Source organism: Coloeus monedula, assembly GCF_965178545.1.
Source record: "Coloeus monedula genome assembly, chromosome: 11".
Taxonomy (NCBI): domain Eukaryota; kingdom Metazoa; phylum Chordata; class Aves; order Passeriformes; family Corvidae; genus Coloeus; species Coloeus monedula.
In genome coordinates this window covers 1,463,358-1,483,259 of record NC_138791.1, presented here as the reverse complement: position 1 = coordinate 1,483,259, position 19,902 = coordinate 1,463,358, and the positions used below count along the sequence as shown (strand labels likewise).

Here is a 19,902-nt window from a genome sequence, read left to right as displayed (position 1 = left end):
ATAATCCTGGGGGAGTGCCCATACTGATGGCTCAGTCCAGTTGCCTCCCCTCCTCAGGGTCCCCTGGGCAGCTTCCAGTCCTCGGGGCTCAATTTGCCTGGATAATGCTGAAAGTCCCTTCCCATCAGTGCACACGGCTGCAACTGCTTCATTAGCTGTTCACCAGAGGACAGAGGAGACCCCAGCACTACCTCTCTTACTGCTGGCAGAGGCTACAAATAACCACACAGCACAAGCACACATCGTGCAAGCAGCCAGAAAAAGATCCAATTTGAGAAAAGCCAAGATATTCTTCTGGCACGGAAACGCACAGCGGTGACAGAAGAAATAATTGCAGTTGAAGCAAACTCCCAGCTTGATCCCAAATAAAGACTGCTTAAATATATCATCTTTTGGCTAAGAAGGGAGATTCACTTGGAGCATCAGAGTACAAAGATATGCTGTATGCAGACAGCAGCTCAGAGGGGGTGTGAGGGGAAAAGGCAGCTCTGAGCTCTGTCAGAGCCCCGGTGCTCGCAGCACTGTGGTACTGCATCCCTCTCACACTGAGGGAAGGAATGCAGAATAATACATTAAATATTTAAGACCCTGTCTGGGGTATTGCTCAGTGAATAATTGCTGCTGCTTGGCACAGTTTCTTCCTAGGAGCTGGCAGCTCACGGAAGAAAGGGAAACCTGCTTGCTGCAGGCTGGTGCTGTGATTCTCCACGTGTTTGCATACCAAGGAGGACTAAATTATTTCTTTATATGCCAAAGTGCAGCTTCACCAAATGAAAATCCCTTGCTTAGGGATGGTCTGGCACACCATGAATCCCAGTCTCAGTGCTCCATTTGGAAGGAAAGCCCAAAGCATCCAATCCCAAGAGGCAAAAAGAAGGTGACAGAAGGATTGTACTCAGCCAGGACACCCCACCCCTCAGAAACAAAGCTGGAAATGATAATCCAGCCATTCCAAGAAAATCCTTCCTTCACATCCCTTGGCAGAGATCTGCCAAGCCATCAGGGAGGACACTTTCCCAGAAAACCCCAAAGTGCCCTGAGCTCAAGGGACCCAGGGCCTGGCAGTTCAGCTCCTGTCCCACTCCTTCACCTGATCTCCCAAACAAATGGCCCTGAAGGAACAAGCTGTGGGAAATTCTCATTTGAATATCATGGAGCAGAGACTAATGAGGAGCTTGGTCTCCTCTCAGAACTGGGAGCAATCTGATGGATGTGTGGCCGGGAGCCCTGCAGGGAGGTGGCTCTGTCTGGAGCGCCGTTCATCAGATGTGCAGCCGTGGCCTGCATTAATTAGTGCAGTGTGAGTGACTCCAGGCACTGCCAGGCACCAAAGGCAGGGCAGTGCCTGCCTTCCTCCTGTCCCCTGGCCTTGGCACTGCCATGGACCACTGCCAGCCACGGTGGCCTGGATGGATGCAGTGATGTTCCCACGCCATCCCTGCTGCACCATCGTCCCCTTCCCTGGGACACTCTGCAGTGACAAAGCAGGGATGCAGCGCAGGCAGAGGCTCCCAGGGAAGCTGGAATGCCTCTGGCAGCTGCATTCAGCAGATCCAATCCAGCAGACCTGTCTGACTGTAGATCTGACAGCGGAACAGCCCCGCTCCAGAGGATTCCGCAGGATTGCGAGGGCAGGCAGGGCAGGGGGAAGCAGCACTCGGCTGACAGCAGTCATTGCAACACCACCTGAAAATACACTTCAAGTTCCGCCTTTCTGTGGGACAGACCATTTAAGAACTGGCACTGCTCAGCTAGGGAGAGGCAGCTTTCAGAGGGAAGGGCCTTAAAGGATACCATGGGAATTCTTGCTTCTCATTTTTGCTTCATACATTTTGTTCCAAATATTTTAATGAACTATTTAGACAAGAAAGTAATTAAACAGTGCTTAAAGCTGCTCTTACAAACAAAAAGCTTTCCTTGCTTGGGGCTCGAGTGACCTGCATTCCCAAGGCTGGGAATGTGCTGGACCCTTGCTGGCCCTAGAGCGCTCCCAGCATTGGGAATGGAAACCAGCTCCAAGTTGGAAATCTCCTATCACCTGTCCTCCAAGCACAGCTTGTTTGCCCCAGACACTCACACAGAAATGTGCCTGAGCACTCATTTTTACCACATGCTCTCCAAACCAAAATATAATCACAGTATCTCAAAGAGATTTTTGATCTGGAAGAAAAGCAATGTCTGGCACCAAGGCCAAACATGACCCTGAAAGCCAGGAGGAAATAGCCAGACTAGCAAGGCTCAGCTGGCTTCATTAATTTCAGAACACTGCAAAAGCAAAATTGAATTTCTGAGCAGGGACAACAGAATTACATTAAATAAAGCCCATTTGTGCTTGCAAACTTGGGACCTGCATTCCTAGAGCTGTCTGCAGGAGTAACAATGGGGGGACCTGGAGAAGTTTCTTTTAGTAGAAATGCTGTAATTTGTGTTTTGTGGTAACGCACATGCCATACAGTGAAAATGCTGCTTGAAAAATTAACTCCAGCAATAACACCTGGAGGGTAATGGCCCTGTTGTTTAGGATTTCACTGCTGTGTCTGCCTGGTATTCAGGCAGCCCAGCCTTCTGCTGAGTTTTGCAAAGTCCCCAGGTCCTGAACTCTGAGAAAAAAATATCTTTATCAGGGACCCACCCCAATGACAAGAAGCAGTTTAGAATTTATTACCTGCTGAACACCTACCCAGCATTGTTTTTCAAGGTGCTCTCTTGCCAGAGGAACTGATTTCCTATTACAATATTGCAGCGATGCGGTTTTGGCTTTGCTAGAAGTGAAGCCCATCATTTCAATTGCACTTATTCCCAGAGTTACACAGAGATCACATGCTTATTAACAAGCTGCACTACTATTTGCCACTCAACTTTAGAACCTTGACAACAAACCCAACCCATACATGCGACGTGGGAATTGAGGTTTTCCAAAGAAGGAAGAGAAGGAGCGTTGGGATAGCAGCAGCCAGTTGTATATAACTCAATTTGAAGACATTAAAGCTTCCAGATCTATGTTTAATCCCCTGTGAGGCCAAGGTCCAGCCTGCCAATGTAATCTGAGAGCTGAAGTGTTTGAAAACGTCTTGTTCAACAACATGGTTGGACAGACTTGCTCTCCACCAGAAGTCCTCACTGGTGCCCCTGGCCAGGAGCAGCTTTCCCTTTTTGTTTGTGTATCATATGCACAGAAAATGATGCTTGTGAGAGCCACAAATCTCAAAGCACTTTCACATTATGTGAAAGGTTCCTTGTTGACTGTGAACGGAGCACTGAGAGTACCTGAGTGAGGCAAACTGCTCCACTCTGTGTGAGCAAAATCCCAGCAAACAGCCCAGTCTCGGCAGACAGGGACACCCTGCAGAGTTCCCCCGGGGGGCACAAACATCCCGATCCTCCAAGTATCCTCCCATGGCATTTGAGATCACCCCGCCGAAAAACAACAGAAAACATGGGCTGGTGAGTAAAACTGGATGGGATGTGCAACTGGTCTTTGAACCTCACATCTCCTTTTGCCAGCTCTATCACTGTCCTCCAAAACAGCTTCCAGCAGCTCTGTGCAAGTGATGCAGTGGAGAGTAAAAACCCCACCAAAGTGAAGACAAAAGGAACACACCCCAAACTGGCCACATCACATCATGTCCTAAGACAGACTTACAACAGCATCACTCAAAACTGAGCCTGTTCCTGTAGGGTGCAAGTGCTGCAGGTGTGTTTGAGCACACTGTGACAGTTCCTGCTGGCACCTCAGGGACAGATTCCACTCCAGCTTCCCCTGGTTTATAGGCTAAAGGTTTGTTTCTCACCTTCCCATCAGCAGCCCCTACATGCCCAGCTCAGAGTGGGAGCTGGGACACATCTGCAGCTGGAGCAGCTCCCTGCACTCTGCATCCTGTGGGAGCTCCCACAGGGACAGCAGAACAGCGGGGCTGGAGAGGAGCCTGCTCCCCCTCCCAGATCCACAGGCAGCAGGAGCCCAGCCTGCACTGCCAGGGCTCATTTATCACCTACCATGACAAAGCCATTCGTTCCTGCAGCTCTCCAGAACCATCAGCGTTGCCATTTCAGAATTCACATGACTCTCGACCTGTTTCAATGCATCCCCTCCCAGTCAATGAATATTCCCCTGCACGCCAGTGCTGTTCTCCTGTGATCACCCAGCATTTCACAGAAGCAGCACATTACAAGATACTGTGGATCAGTGAGCATCCCTCTTTTGTTTCCCAGGAAATGTACAGAGTTACACACGCTGCCAAGTACATCCACAGACCTACAGTCAATATGCTGCTTCCCTGTTATTCAGTAAAGCTGCATCTATTATCTTAATCCCATCATTTCTCAAAAGGAAAATTGACAGAGATATTTCAGATAAGCAGATTCAATGGCTTAAATTCCAGTGCACTCTATCAGTCTGACAGAGGTTATGATGCTCCTTTTTTTTAAGGAGAGAAAACACTCTCTTTATCACTCCACATGCACAGTCAGTGTTTCAGCGATCAAACTCCTCTGTAGGCTCAAACCTACAGGCTGAAAACAGGGTTGGATTTTTTCAAAAGCATCATTGCTTTCTGGAAGCAAAGGCTTACAAACCTAAGTTAGATAACATGCAATTAGCAAACCAGCACAGAATCCAAACCCAAACCCAACTGGAGCTACGTCAGCAGGTCTGTGGCCAAACAACAAAACGTGGCGTTAGTGGTGTGTGTGCTGGGAAAGGGATGGGGAACTACAGAGCAGCTCCTCAACTGAAAGGAAAAAGGATTTTTCAGCTAACTGGCAGTTTATTTTTATCAATTTACTGAAATAATAATTTTCCCTGCCCTGAATTTTCATACTAAAAGGAGCCAATTGAAACCACAATAAGATGACCATGGGATTTACACAATTCAAGAGCTCACAAGTGCTTCCCACACTCATCCTAAATTCCAGTATTTCCGAGTTCAGGGTGCCTTGGTACCCATGAAAACTCGTGCAGCTTCAGTGCAAACCCTGAGATCAGGGTATGCAGTCCCAGATGCATCCAAAGGTTCTGGCTGCCCTCTGGATGCAGCTGGATGTGTTTGGAGGCCACCCACACCTGGCAAATGCTCTGTGTATATTCACCTGCACACACAGTACTGAAATTGTTTTGGAAAAGCCCTCAAAACACAAAGAACATGGAAGGAAAATGTCAAAGTAAGCTTTAAATGAGTCTTCCCCACTCCTCAGTTTTACTCAGAGACCATTTTGCCATTTAACTTTTCCACACCAGAGAATCAGATGGAACAAAGACCTGGCAGAAACCTGCACATCTGGCTGGAGGAGGCACCACTTCTCCAGTTTTAGCCCCCAAAGCCCCACATTTTCCCACTCCAGGTTACAGATAAAGCATCTTACATGGACACTAACAAAAACTGCCTCCCAACTGTTCCTGCTCCTGGCTAACGTAACTGTGGGCTTTCTGCAGGGGGACTGAGTGTTGTGGTCGAGACAGGTCCTTAAATGAAACTTGAAAGCCAAGCTCAGCATTCATTTGGCCTCATCTGGAATGAAGCCATGGGTTTCCTGCTGCTCCACTACACCCATAAACCTCTGCCTCCCTTCATGGCTCTTTGATCATCCTTCAGTCTGTGATGAAGAACACCCAATGGGTTGATAACGCCTATTTGTTGTTTTCAGCTTTACTTTTAAAAGCAGTGGCTGCTTCCTTGCCTTAGCCCTGGCTATTTCCTTCCCTCAAAGCACTGAAGTAATCGACCCAAGGACTACTCCTGTCCATGTCTCCCTTGGAATCCAGCATAAAATTAAAACACACAACTTCCAGTAAGCTCCCAAAAAGCTCAAACCAGAAAGCCCAAACCAAAAAGAAGAACAATTTTAACAGATGACTCAATACTGAAGCTACAAAGCAGAAGACACGTCCTGGTGGGCTCCTGAAGAGCTCCGGGCATGTGGAGAGCACCTCAAGCCCAGGCTGGATGCTGGAGGCACCTGCAGCACCCCGGGAAGCTGGGAGTCCCCCTAACAAAGGGCACAGGGAGGTGGCTTTAGCAGACCCTCCGTGACCCCAGGAACCAAACTGGTCTGTCAGGGCCGTGTGCCATGGCCAGGACGGCGCCGGCAGAGCCGCCCGCGCTCTGAGACAGCTCCTGATTAATCACACCCCTCGCTGGGTGACAAAGGAAAATGATTTGAGCAACATTTCCTGATCGAGATTAATTATCCTACCACCCCAGCCCCTGGCAAAAGCGTGTCATAAAGCAGCAATTACAACTAATTGAATTCTCTGTAAAAATGAATTTAATTGAAGAGAGCAAGATGGATTTCAACGCTATCCCATTTTCAGGTGTGCAATGCTCCAGTGATTGGCTTGAAAAAAAAAAAAAATTCAGAGGTGAATGAGATGTGACATAATTTCTTTAGGATAAAATGCTTACATTAACGGGTCATAAATCGGGTTGATTTTATGCATTTGTTCTAGGAATGCATCAGCCATAGCTCAGCAAAGGCCAAAGAGCACACAAATAACATAAAAAAAGCTAAATACTTGAATGGGTATGGAACAGCAAGGACTTGCTCGAACCACTAGAAATTAAAAAGGGACATATTTTCATTACAGTGTTTTGCAAATTTTCGCTTGAATATGGGAAATAAACATAAATCAAAGAAACAGCTTTTGGTTGTTTGAAATTCCAGCATCCCAGCTTGTTTAGAAAATACAGATAATTATTTTCAAATTTTCTCAAATCTCAGGTCTAAAGGGAAAAACAGCAACACCTGCATTTTAGAGAAATGACTGGGATAAAACATTAATGGCACATAAAGGTGTTATCTGGGCACGTGGAGGAGGCTCTTGCTCGTCAGGGTCCGTGGAACCTCCCCATCAGCACCTTTATTTCATAAAAGTTTTAACACCAAATGCTTGCCTCGCACTCATGATGGAACCAGAACATGTTGGGTGGGCCTGAGCAGCCCGGTCTAGGGGAGGTGTTCCTTGCCCATGGCAGGGGGTGGGACTGGGTGATTTTTAAGGTCCCTTCCAGCCCAACCCACGCTGCGATTCTGTTTCATTCTGCATCAGCCGCACAGCTCATGTCTCCTTCTGACCCTGTAGCCTTCTGCTGCTGAAACCAAAACTGACTGGCTCTGACGAGTCCCTCCCATCCCCTAGAAGGTCCCCAAGGTCTCTTTGGAGGGTCACTGCCTGGACATCTCCGGGTTGCAGGGAGGGAGCCGGATGGCTGAGTCACAAAAGGTCAGCTCGCAGCCGGGAGCAGGAGGCTGGAGTGGATCCAGACACAGCCAGAAAAACTCCCTCAACTCATTAATGGCATTTCTCCTCGTGGACGGACTCGGTGCAGTTCTCTTTCCTCATCCATCCATTTGTGGCAGCTCATCACAAGGAGTGATCCCCGATCCCAGTGAGGAACTGGGCCCTGGAGCCCCCAGCTCCCTGCCCGGCAGCCTGGGCTCATCCTGAACACCCAGAGCCCCTTCCCTCTGCCAGGAGGGAGAGGCAGCAGGGGAGGGAAGGGGATAAACACCGGGGAAATGGGGAAAAAACCCCAGGGAATGGGGATAAACAACCGGGGAAGAAGGATAAACACCCGGGGAAGGGGGATAAACACCCGGGGAATGGGGATAAACACCCGGGGAATGGGGATAAACACCCGGGGAATGGGGACAAACCAAACACCCGGAGAAGGGGGATAAACACCTGGGGAAGGGGGATAAACCCCCGGGGAACGGGGATAAACACCTGGGGAAGGGGGATAAACCCCCGGGGAAGGGGGATAAACACCCAGGGAAGGGGGATAAACACCTGGGGAAGGGGGATAAACACCTGGGGAAGGGGGATAACCCCCTGGGGAAGGGGGATAAACACCCGGAGAAGGGGGATAAACCCCCGGTGCTGTTCAGCCCAGCCCCTCCTGGACAGGGTTCTCCCAGCCCCATTCAGCTGCTGCAGTTTGGGGAGTTAAATGAAAATGGGAAACCACAGAATCACTGAGGTTGGAAAAGACCTCCAGGATCATCAAGTCCAGCTTCCACCTGAACACCCCCATGCCATAAACCATGTCACGAAAAATGAGAGGAAAGGTTCAGAATGCCAAACTCCTTGTAAATACAGGTGTAATACCCTTAACTAAACTATTATAAATTACTTCAGTGGAGGTAGAATAATAAACCTGTTTTTTTCTGCTGCTTTGACAGCAGATCAGTCTATCTAGACATAATAAAATCTATAGGATCATATTGTTCCATACCTTTTAATTATCAATTTCTTTATTTGAAAACCTGCTAGCCTAGGAGAGGTATTGCTGTGTGTCTGCCTTGTTCTCATAGCCCTTCCTACAGAACCACCCGTGACAGTGGGATGTGAAACACCCCCTGTGGCTTTTCCTGTGCTGTTAAACACAAACCTTCCCTGGGACACATCCTGGCACTGCAGAGAGGTGGGGCACAAACCAACGGTGTATTTAGGGTAATAATTATAACATTTATAGACAACTTTTTTGATAACTGTGATAAAATATGCAAACAGCATTGACTATAGGGCATCCTGGCATATATATGCATATATATATCCATATATCCCATCTCCAGTGGTCACACCATGCAGAAGTACATCGAGCTGGCTTCCTCCCTCCTGTCCTCTGCAGCTCCATGGACTAAGCCAGGCAGGAGGGATTTACCGGGAAAGCTTTGGGAAGGCTGCATTGGAGCTCCCTCTAGCCCCCACGCCAGGAAATAGTCAATTACTGCAAAAAAAACCCCCAAAAATTCTACCACCACCCGCACGCAGTCCTGGCACAACATAAAGACAGCGAGTGCCTCCACAAATGCTTGTGTATATGTATTTTTGGGGTTGTATTTTCTCAGAACTCCCTGCTCCATTTCGGCATTTGAGGTGAATAAGGAATTAGTGCTGCCCGTCAAAATGATTCTTCTGGCAAAGAAATATCCCAGAACACAAATGTCCCCCTGGCAAAACTGTGGCTCAGGGGGGTCCAGAGGGGGCTCAGCCTTTCCAAGCAGGGAATTCCGAGCAGCCAAGTGCCCACCTCTCGCCGGTGACCTCAAGTGCTGTCCCAGTGCTGCTCCATTCCATCCCTGGGCACCTGCTCAAGGAAGGAGCTCCCTCGGCCATAAATTACTTCATAATTCCAGCTCCTCATGAATCCTGAGCTGCCTGGAGTGGTGGCAGTCCATATTCCATGACAGAGCTGCTGGCTTGGCTAAGGGAGCATCTTAAAACCTTGATTGCAGCTGTGATAGATCTACACCCTGCTGCATTTTTCAGGGGATTATTTCTTCTCCTACATTACACAGTATTTTCCTTCAGCTAGTTCAAATCTACTTTGGGATATGAATATCTTAATTTGTCTCAGTTGAACGGGTTTGGTTTGTTTGTTTGTTTTTTTTTTTTTTTTTGCTCCATCTAGTGGTGCACAAAAATCCATCCATTCCAGCCCAGGGTGTCCACACGCTGCCCTGAGCTGTTTTAGTGACTTCCCACGGCTGGTTATGGAGAGAAAATAATACAAGTGCAGAAAATAACAGCAAGGCAGTGCTTGCTCTGCAAAGCTGGAGTCTCACCCACCGGTTCCAGGCAAAACCATGGAAGAGGTGGTTTTTTTTTTTGAATATGTTTGCAAAGGAGAACTCCACACTGCAGAAGAAAACCAAACCAGCCTGATCCAAAACAGTGCAAGTGCCTAAAGGTGCCGAAGCAGAAGCTCCCCATCTGAATTCCCCCAAAGCAGCAGCTTTTATTCAGCCCTCTGAGTTCATGGAAAGAGAAAATAAGAAAAAAAAAAATAAGAAAAATGCCATTTCTACTTCACCTTCCATTCCAAAATGCACAGTAAGACAGTCTTCACTCTTCACAGAAACAGTACAAATTCACCTAGGAATGGGAATTTTTCTGCTGGTACCTTTCTCTGTTTTATAATAACATGCAGCATTTTAGGTCATCTACTCCTAACTCTGGTTAACTAAGAGAGCCCCTACCAGGCTCTGCTGCTAAGCCCAGAGATGCACAGCATGTTTTATTTAGCCAGCCATGATTTATTCAAAGAGGGAAACGTTTACTCCTGCATTTCTGGCTTCCACTGCACCAGGGAAGGTCAGCTCTCTGTATGCTCCTGAAGAGAAAATGCCACAGTTCAGGGATACTACGGCTACAAACTCAAACTGCTCCAAATCCCAGCAACCCCTAATGACCTTATTTCCCCTTAATTGGAAAACTGTGGGATAGAAACACCCCATGCCAGTGTCCTGTGACAGCCAATAAGGCTGGTCAGGCTTTGCCTTCTTTTTCTCCTGAGACCCATCATTAACTGCAGCCACTTTCAGGATAATCACCCCCTGGCTCTTCAGGCTGGGGGTTTAATTTGCACCCTTAAATCAGTCTTGCTTCTTTGTTTTCCTGTGCACAAATAGATAAAAGGTACTCACTGGAAGATTGGACAAATTTTCCCCTTTGGAAGGGAATAATTACAGTGCTCCAGAGTTCAGTACACTGAGGAGAGAGTGGTAATCACTGTTTACGTCTGGGAGGGAGATAAGCAAGTCAAAATATCAGAAATTCCTACTGCTTCTATCTTCGGGAAGCAACTCTGAGAAACTCTTAATTACAGAGTAAAAGACCCAAATGGTGAGCAGTGTTCAAACATTTCAGTGTTTCACCCTGCCCAGTAAACATCAGAGCACTTCCAGGGATATAATGAACTGCACTCACCCACTACACTATTTTCTACATACATTATTTTGAAACTGTACAGTGGGAAGGGAAGTTCTTTCTCTATATTGTAATGAAAAGTGATTAAGAAACACGGGAAACTGAGAATGTTCAATACCAAAGAACAGCAGCAGCCACAGAGTGTGAGCAGTGAGCAGAAATGATGCAGAAAAACTTGCAAAATCATGAAGGCAGATTATTCTTGTGCCAGCAAATCCTTCCCCAGGCCTGGGACACTGCACAGTCATAGCCAAGGCGAGCACAAGGAAACATTACACAGCAAGGGTAGAGACAGCGGATCAAACCTCACAGAAAAGCAAATAACCCATATTCTGCTTTTATAGAGAATCCTTTGGGGGAAAAAAGCACATTGTAAAGATGAGAGTGAGCCTCAAGCTACCTTCACAGTTCTCCCCCCTTGATCCTGGTGATTTTCCTTTTATCCCATCCTCAAAGCCCCACACAAGCACAAATAAATACCTGCTTTCCACCCTGCATCAAGCCACCTCTGCCTCTACATGAGCCCCAGACAGTGTGGAGCATTATTTTACCTCATGATAGCAACTACAGATTTAAGAGTCTTTTTCTCCTCTCCCAATCACTCTTCCTTGCTATTTTCAGGGTAGTAAATGCCACTGCAGAGAAATTCTGTTCCTTGGTATACCTCCTTGGACTGGTTACGTTTGGAAGACCCAGCCAGCAGAAATTCACTGGCTATTTTAGAGCCACGGGATGTGTCTGGAAAGGTGTAGCCAACAAAGAGCCTTCTGGGCAGTGGGAACTTGGACACTCATGGACACACTCTCATTTATCCAGCTGCACTCATGGGGTGTTCAGCTGCAAGTTCATCCCTTCAGCCACAGCCTTGTGCACAGCTTTGAGGGAAATATTTTCACTGATGAGGCAATAGAAGCACATGAGCAATGATCTGGTACTTTGGTTGATCCAAGACTTGCACAAAGGCCAAGGAAAGGAGAGGACAGAGCTCAAAGCAGCTTAGGATGGAAGCAGACATGGAGAGAGGATCTGCTGCCGCAACAGAAATGTGCTGGCTCCTCAGAACCAGCACAAAGGAAAGGAAGAAGGGTTAAATCTCTGTGCAGTAACATCCATAAAACATCACATGTTGGTGTTTGCCCAACCTTGAAACAAACTTAAACAGCCTAATACAGACTCTCACAACAGCTCCCTCCCACCCCACACCTGGGAGAGAAGAAATCCCGTGGGGCTGTGCCCTCCATAGCACACAGCCACGAACAGACAGCAACAAAACTCACACTACACCTCAGGACTTATGGTACTGTTTATTTTAGTTCAAAATAAACTGTGCATTTGAGGAATCTGTTTACAGCTGGCGTGTGTTCTTGGCACTGGGCAGGAGGAGAGAGCTGTGGGGAGGCCTGGAGAGGAGGCATTACTCAAACTGGCAGCACGGGGATCCCACGGCATCCGTGCAGTGCCAGTCCATACACACCAGAAAGAGAGGAGAGGAGAGATGGACTGTACAGGTGGAGCACTGACTGCACCCAGCGACCCCCAGCTTCGCTGTTATCTTGAGGATGGGCTACTAGACCCCGAAGGTGGACAGCAGAACTGGTGCAGGACACTATCTTCCCTGCCGAGGAAGGGGGGGGCAAGAAAGAAGAGAGACAGAGGAAGAGAATCACAGGGAACAGCATTAGGAAAATTCAGCTTGAAATTTGTTTGCTTTTGTTTTCAAATCCACAAGTAGTGTGAGATGTTTGTAAGCACCCCCCAGTTCACCCATTTCTGTCTCAGAGACAGGGCTCCCCACACAGGGAAGAACAGCCCCACGAGCCAAGGCCAACGCTGACAACTTAAACTCTGAGAAGAACAGTGCTTTGAAAGGTCCATTTCTGTTCTTCCCATTAGAACAATTACATTAAGTAGTTCTATACATACCCAGCCTAATGTGGCCATGGCTCCTTTACTTTTAACATGCTCAGAACTTTCCCTGTGTGTTTTCACTGCCCACGTTCCTCTGGAAATGCTGAACAGACGCATTCCCCTTCTGTGGGTGCCTCACACACACAAATCCTGGGGATGACCAGGTCTGCTCTCCACTCCCCCCACCCTCCCAAGGTCCAAGGAAGAGCTCTGTCTCCATGAGGAGTTGCCAGCATCATGAATGGTGCCACAAGGCAGGAGCAGTTTGGAATACCCACATCTGTAATGCTAAAAGTGCTTTATGGCAGGGAAGGAGATGCTGGCACAGCAGGAGGCTCCAGCGAGGCCACTTCTGAACCAGTGACACAACCACGAGGGGCATTTCCTTTAAAGTAAAGACCAGGCTAGAGGAGGAGGATGGAAAGGAACACAATGGAGGAAGAAAAACAAGAAAATCCAAAACCAAATCTCATGCTATTCTGCCAGCTCTCCTGACTGTGTGCAGGAACACAATCCACCATTTGCCCTCCCTGCATCACGTAGGCATCAAGTGGAAAATTACAAGTATTACTCGAATTATGCCAGCTTTCCTTTGCCATAGGGTGTGAGCACAGATGCCTTATGTAATCAGCTGAACCTCACACTGACGTGGGGTGGGATTTGGTCACAGTTTGGATCTGGTTCGCTGTGTCCATCTGCATCCTGCCTCTCTGGGCGACGTGCTGCTGGTCTGGGCCATGCTGCTCTCACTCCTTTGCTCAGTTTGAAAATTAAAATATCATCAAGCTTTTATATCTCTGCATATTCTAGAGGCTTGAGTGTTTAAACATGCTGAGGCAACTGCAGTTAGAAATTAGATTCCTGTTCAACATTTTTTTGGTAGAAAATGTCAATGAATAGTCATAGCAGTACTAAAAAGAATTCTGAAGTGCAGCTCCTTCAGATATGTCTTCATCTGTGACTAAGCATTGACTGGAAGCTACCACAGGACCAGGGATTCTGCTACATGGTGTGGGATGTCCCTAGAGATATTTGCAGGGAGGATGCATCAAGTGTTTACTTTGTGTCTCAGGGAAGAGTACAGTGCCCAGCAGAGGGAAAAAACCAAACTGAGAGTTGCAAAGTACATTTATCTATAAAGAGATATTTTTAATTTCAGGAATATAAGCTATTTCCCAGTTTTCCCTGGCTGTGCTAGCATGCAAGAATTCCCACTGTGCTCTTGAGAAGAGTTAAGGAAAACCAAACCACTCTAAAGCATGATAGAAGCATCTGAAAGCTTGGCATGGTTGCAGGGGGAGCCTCTGTGTTAACCAGTTATGGTGGCAAAACAGCTCCAAAGCCTCTCAGGGGCTCAGACAGAAAGAAATAGCACAATCAATCCTTCTATCATCGTCCACACAGTGGTTTGTTGCATGTAAGCCAACATTACCTGGTGAAACAAAGATTCCACATTAAATTTCACACAAGTACAGTATTTTCAGAATGATGGTTTTACCTCCCAGAGGTGCTGATTAAACATTAAGCAGGCAGAGACTGCAAGAAAATGATGGGATTTCTTTGGTACTATAACATCCTTTGCATTATCATTTTGTTTTCACAGGTCTCACTGGGGAAAAAAAAAAGAAAAGAAAAGAAAAATCTCTAGCTTCACCATTTAAAAAATGCTCTTTGGACATGATAAGGGCATCTAATTTGAGATTAGAAGGATGGAAGGTAGAGCAGATGGAGACAGGAATGAGTGACAGCCAACATCTCATGCAAATGAGAACAAGGAGATCACAGTTATGAATAAACACACCCGATGGAAAGATGCTCAGACATTAGTGGTAAGCAAATCTGTCCACAGTTGGAGTTTGCATCCATCAGCCTATTCCATATCCACACAGGGAATACAGACAGGAATAGGACTGGATATCCCCAGCATGGGCACTTCTGTACATGAAATTTTGCTGTGTGTGAGGTACCTCCCACCTGCACAGATGGGCTGAGTTCTGACTGAAGCTTGCCTAAAGATGTGTCACAGAATCCCAGACTGGTTTGGGTTGGAAGGGACCTTAAAGCTCATCTCATTCCACCCCTGCCATGGGCAGGGACACCTCCCACTGTCCCAGGCTGCTCCAAGCCCCAATGTCCAGCCTGGCCTTGGGCACTGCCAGGGATCCAGGGGCAGCCCCAGCTGCTCTGGACACCCTGTGCCAGGGCCTGCCCACCCTCCCAGGGAACAATTCCTTCTTAATACCTATTTTAAACCTATTCTTTATCAATTTAAAGCCATAGGAAACATGTTTAGAAAATGCTGGGAACAAACTGTTCTTCAGACAAGATACAGTTGATTAAATTCCCTTTCTCTGTTTCATGTCTGGGCTTTGCTCTGCTCAGATTCCAGCTGTGGGGCCTCTGAGATGATGATGCAGCTGGATCAAGCCACAGGCTCAGCCACTGAAGTACAGGACTACCTGCATTTCTACTTTTGGAAGCCTCTCCGGGGTGTCCCACGTTTCCTTTGCTTTGTCCTTCGCACCAGATATAAAATCTGTGTCCCAATGATCTCTGACAAATCCAGAGCAGCTCGTGGAACCTGCAGCTTCCAACTAGAGGCCGTTGTTTTCAAGGCTCTACTCGGGAGGCAGGAAGGGGAAGGGAGTCAGAGAAGCCAAGTTACAGCCATTTCCTGGTCTATTTTTTAATTCCCAAACAGAAATAACCCAAAAAGAGCAAGCAGAGGAGGCATATGTGCTGACTGGAACCCAGACAAGTATCTAGCTGGAAATACACTACATGCTCAGGCTTCCCAAGACTTCCCTTGTAATAGGAGAATGCAAGATAACTTGTATTATTTCTGCCTATTTTGAGCATTGTAAAACGAGCAAGGGATTGCTGCAATAGCTGCAGTTATTAAAAATGCATTATTTCCCTATTAACAATTCAAAACAGATGCCAAAAATCGTCTTGACTAGAAATAAAACTGCTGGAGTGAATAAAACATCCAGCAATTAGCTAACAGCAAATCAGAGATGCTCCAGATTTCACTGTAGTGCATTCATTAATTGCTTCTTTCAGATCAAATTTAATTTTTAATTCTGGGCTACAAAATTAATCCCTCTGCGTATTTTCTAAATAAAGCCTCAAAACTGAAGCTAGACCAAAGCATCCATGTCTGTTAGTTTTGTTTCTAATGATTTCTATTTATAAACTGATAAATGGGAAGACTAAAAGCTAAATTTAATACCATTAAGTGTATGTGGAAATGCAAAGCCCAATCCTGTTAGAGCTTGAGTAGCTCATTTTCATTCACAGCAATGGGATCCCCATGTACAGGTCCTGGAAAAAACAGGTGCATCATTTGCACTTGACTCAGAGATCACAGTCGTGGGGATGGCAGTTTGGGTATAATAACTTCAGAAATTGAAATTATGGGTGAACCAAACCAATCTTTGCCATGAGGACCACTGTAAGAGCCTGGCTCCAGCACAGCAGCACATCTGTGAGCAGGGACTGCACTCACATCGCTGTGTAGTTGGAAATTAAATTCTACAGAATAAAATATTCTATTTTGCAGCTCTTTTTATTCTTCCCAAGAACAGAGTGGGATGTGGGATGAAGGATAATTTGTGTTAGCAGGGACTGGTGGAGGTATGGACAGTCCAGTCCAGTCCCTGCTCAGAGCAGGGCCAGCTACAGCCAGCTGGCTGAGGAAGAGACCCCGCTTCCTCTCCTGGCCTCTGTTTCAACATTTGACCATGCTCATGGTGCAATTCCCTCTCTCCCCACCTTGTATCTAACTGGAATTTTCCTTACTGCAATTTGTTTTGGTTGCCTCTTGTCCCTGGAGGAGACTGGCTGCACCTCCTCCATATGCTCCTATTCACAGAACCCAGACTGGTTTGGGTTGGAAGGACCTTAAAGCCATGGGCAGGGACACCTCCCACTGTCCCAGGCTGCTCCAAGCCCCATCCAAGCTGGTCTTGGACACTCCCAGGGATCCAGGGGCAGCCACAGCTTCTCTGGGCACCCTGTACCAAGGTTTGACAACTCTTTCAGTGAACAATTTTTCCCTGATGTCCGCCCTGAGCCTGCCCTGGCCCAGCCTGAGGCCGTTCCCTCTCTCCTGTCCCTGTTCCCTGGGAGCAGAGCCCGATCCCCCCGGCTGCCCCCTCCTGTCAGGGACTTGTGGAGGGCCACAAGGTCCCCCCTGAGCCTAAATGTCACTGAGAGCAAACAAGGCCACTGATGAGCTCCTTCCACCCCCCAGTCCTGAACAATCAGCTCAAGGTCCCGCGGCACACGTTTGGGCACTCTGAAAACTGCACAGGCTCTGCAGATCCAAAGCAGGGAATTCAGGTTCCCAAAAAAAAGCTGGAGAAGTTCAGGGTTTTTCAAGCACAAAGTTATGCTGCTCTAAGCTTTAATTCCAGAAGAAATATTACTGGTAAAAATAATACCCTACATGGAGCAAGATACCAGACGTTCAAGCTGGTTTTCCCATCAACATCCCCACAGGAAGATCCTTAAAATTAAAGCACTATCAACTAAGGACACAGGAAAACTAAAAACCTCACTAAAAAGCAAGCAGGGAATCAAATAGTTTTCAGGCCCTGCTCCTCACCAAAGGAATATTGAGCTGTCTTACAACCCAACTATGGACTCACTACCACCAAATAAACGAAGGGCTCTGATGGGAGAAAAAAACCAAACACACGAACAGATGCTGCAACGTAAACCAACAGGGTGAATCCAAGCGTGCATGGTTACAGATAACTACAGGATGAAATATTCAAACCAGAAATATGTTTATGCATTTACAGATTTAGGATTCATTGTTTGCTTTTGTCTTTCCTTATCACCCGTGCAAAGCGATTTTGATTTTTCAGCACCAGGCTTCCAATATTTTGGTATTAATATTATTCATGAGCTGGCAATTATCACTAAATCGATCACTAATAGCAGAAGTAAAAATTAAAGACAATATTCTCCATGGCATGCACAGTTTTTTAACAGTTTTCACATTTCCAATGACTTAGATTAGCTGCCCTTTGATGCTTCTCTAAGATGTTACAATAAACACTGGCACTGACAGTGAATTGTACTATGGGATGTAATTGCTGCTCTCCACACTGGCTCAAAGAGAACACATAGATAGTAAAGGCATCTATGTTAAAAGAAGCATTATGAGCTGAAAACATATATTTTTGATCTATTCAGGGCAGACTCTGCTTGGCATCAAGGGCCTGGCTGTGTTTAAAATCCTCTTATTTCATTCAAATCCAAGGCAGTGCTGAGCCCTGTGCAGGTCCATGCCTTTAACCTTCAGAGGGTTAAACACATGGATGGATTCCTCAGCTACTGGCATGGAACAGGCAGGGGTTAAAAAAAAGTGTTGCCCTGAACAACATCAATATCCTCCATAAATTATATAAATATTTCAGCATATTTGTCATGTAAGAGCTAAACCTGCACCTCCCTTTCCCTATCTTTCCAGGGGGATGTGCCTGTTAAAGCACATGACACTCATTTTACTGAGTAATTCTGGAGTGCCTGACAGAAGGACTCACTGCAGTGATGGCTCTGTTCACAGCTACCCTACAAGACGTCCAAAATACTGGATGTTTATTCCAATATTTTTTTTTTTCCTTTTAAAACTTAAGCAACTAGTTGCTTGTCTCATGTCAAATGGCAACATCAGATCTCTCTCCAAAAAGCAGCGGTGGGTGGAGCATGTCTACTCTTACCTGTACTCTGAGTGTGTGGCAGGGACAGCTAGCTGGGAATGGTACAATGGAGCTGGACAGCAAAACTGGTGCAGAGTATTTAAAGACCTACGACACAAGGAAAAACACAAAGTCAAACCACCAGGTGTTGAGAAAGGGGCTTTTTAGGGGAAGGCAGGTGCTGACAGGAATATTGGAAACTCACGAGAACGGTGACTGAAATTTGAGGCACAGCTGTCAATTCTGGATCCCGGGGGATAGAGGGGAACAGTCCCAGCTTTTAAATGCACACATCAAAATGACGGTGAGGAGCTGTCGCAATGAAGAATCAAAGGTTTGTTGCAAGGTTAAGATCAAATGCCAATTTAAGGCTTGGGGTTTGCCTTGCCACGCGGAACGAAGGCAAAAGCTGAAACACTGAGGGATAAAATCCCTATGGAAATGAAGCTTTAGGCTTGCATCTTACTCTGCACCAGTCAGGCTGTTCTCTGTTCATGGAATTAAAGCACAGTGCTCTGCATGAGGAGGGAGAATGCAATGGACATGGACATAAAGCTTTCTTTGAGCCCAGCAATCACAGCCATATTGCAAAATACACCATTTGAAAATGTGAAAGAACCCCAGTTTCACCAATGTTTTAAGCAATATTTGGAACTGTGCAGTAGCAGTTTAATTGCTGTCATTTGTTCAAAGCTAGAAAGAAAACAAAAAAAAAGCTTTACAGCACAAAGATATTCTGCACCCCAGATCATTAGATTGGTATTGTTTCACTAAATCAGAGGAGCCTCAAAACCAGACAAGGGGGTCACACCTGAAGGAAAGCTTGGAAAATCTTTAAGCACCACACAGCACACGTCCCTGCGTTCCTGGTGTCTGTGCCAGGAAACATTAAACAAGGCTCAGCACAGCAAGTCCTCCATGATAAATCCACCTAATCAAATTTCTTAGGACACAGCATTCTTCTAGGAAATCATAAAAAAAAAAAAATCAGTATCTCCTAGCTCTTTGAGTGGGCACCTATGGAAGGGGCCATTAAACTGAAAATCCTTATTTAACTTGTGAGCATCCAGCCTGACAGTTAGCAGAGGATGTGTGTGTGTCTCTGTGTGTACACAAATGCACTTTTTACCCCCCCCATCTTCCTCTTGGTGTCTTGACAGAGATATCAGAAGACTGATTTTGATTCTTCTGCATCCCAGAGGCTTAAAGTGAATCCTGTGAGGTCACTTTCTTCAAGATCAAACAGAGTGGTTAAGCAAAAGGAAGTCAGGCTTTGTTCAGGAAGGAGCGAGTTACTAATCCTTAGGAAAAAAGACAAGGTCAGCCCGTTCTGATTCCTGCTGCCAACTCTGTGTCAGCAACTGCATGGCCAGGATCAGCTGGATTTTCTGTTTAAAGGTGGTAACTCCTGTAAAATACAGCCCAATCCAGACACAAGGCACCTCACCAGTGTGGGATGTACCCTGCTAACACCTCACAGGGCACAGGTGCTCATGGGGCACCTTCAAACCACTTGGAAAGATGAACAATTCAAAAGAAAGATGGAGAACATCACTGAAAACATTGATGGGCCTG

General features: G+C 46.5%; 1 protein-coding gene across 4 annotated transcripts in view; it reads right to left on the bottom strand.

Moving 5' to 3' along the window:
- IQSEC1 (IQ motif and Sec7 domain ArfGEF 1) overlaps positions 1-19,902 on the bottom strand; it is a 281,844-nt gene that overhangs the window by 141,550 nt on the left and 120,392 nt on the right. For 3 of the 4 annotated variants that reach the window (XM_082288714.1, XM_082288715.1, XM_082288719.1), the window contains one exon: positions 18,349-18,435. The exons of the other annotated variant lie outside the window; for it this stretch is intronic. In XM_082288714.1, the coding sequence (XP_082144840.1) occupies positions 18,349-18,435 (87 nt within the window). The remainder of the gene's footprint in view (positions 1-18,348; positions 18,436-19,902) is intronic. 4 annotated transcript variants of the gene reach the window in all.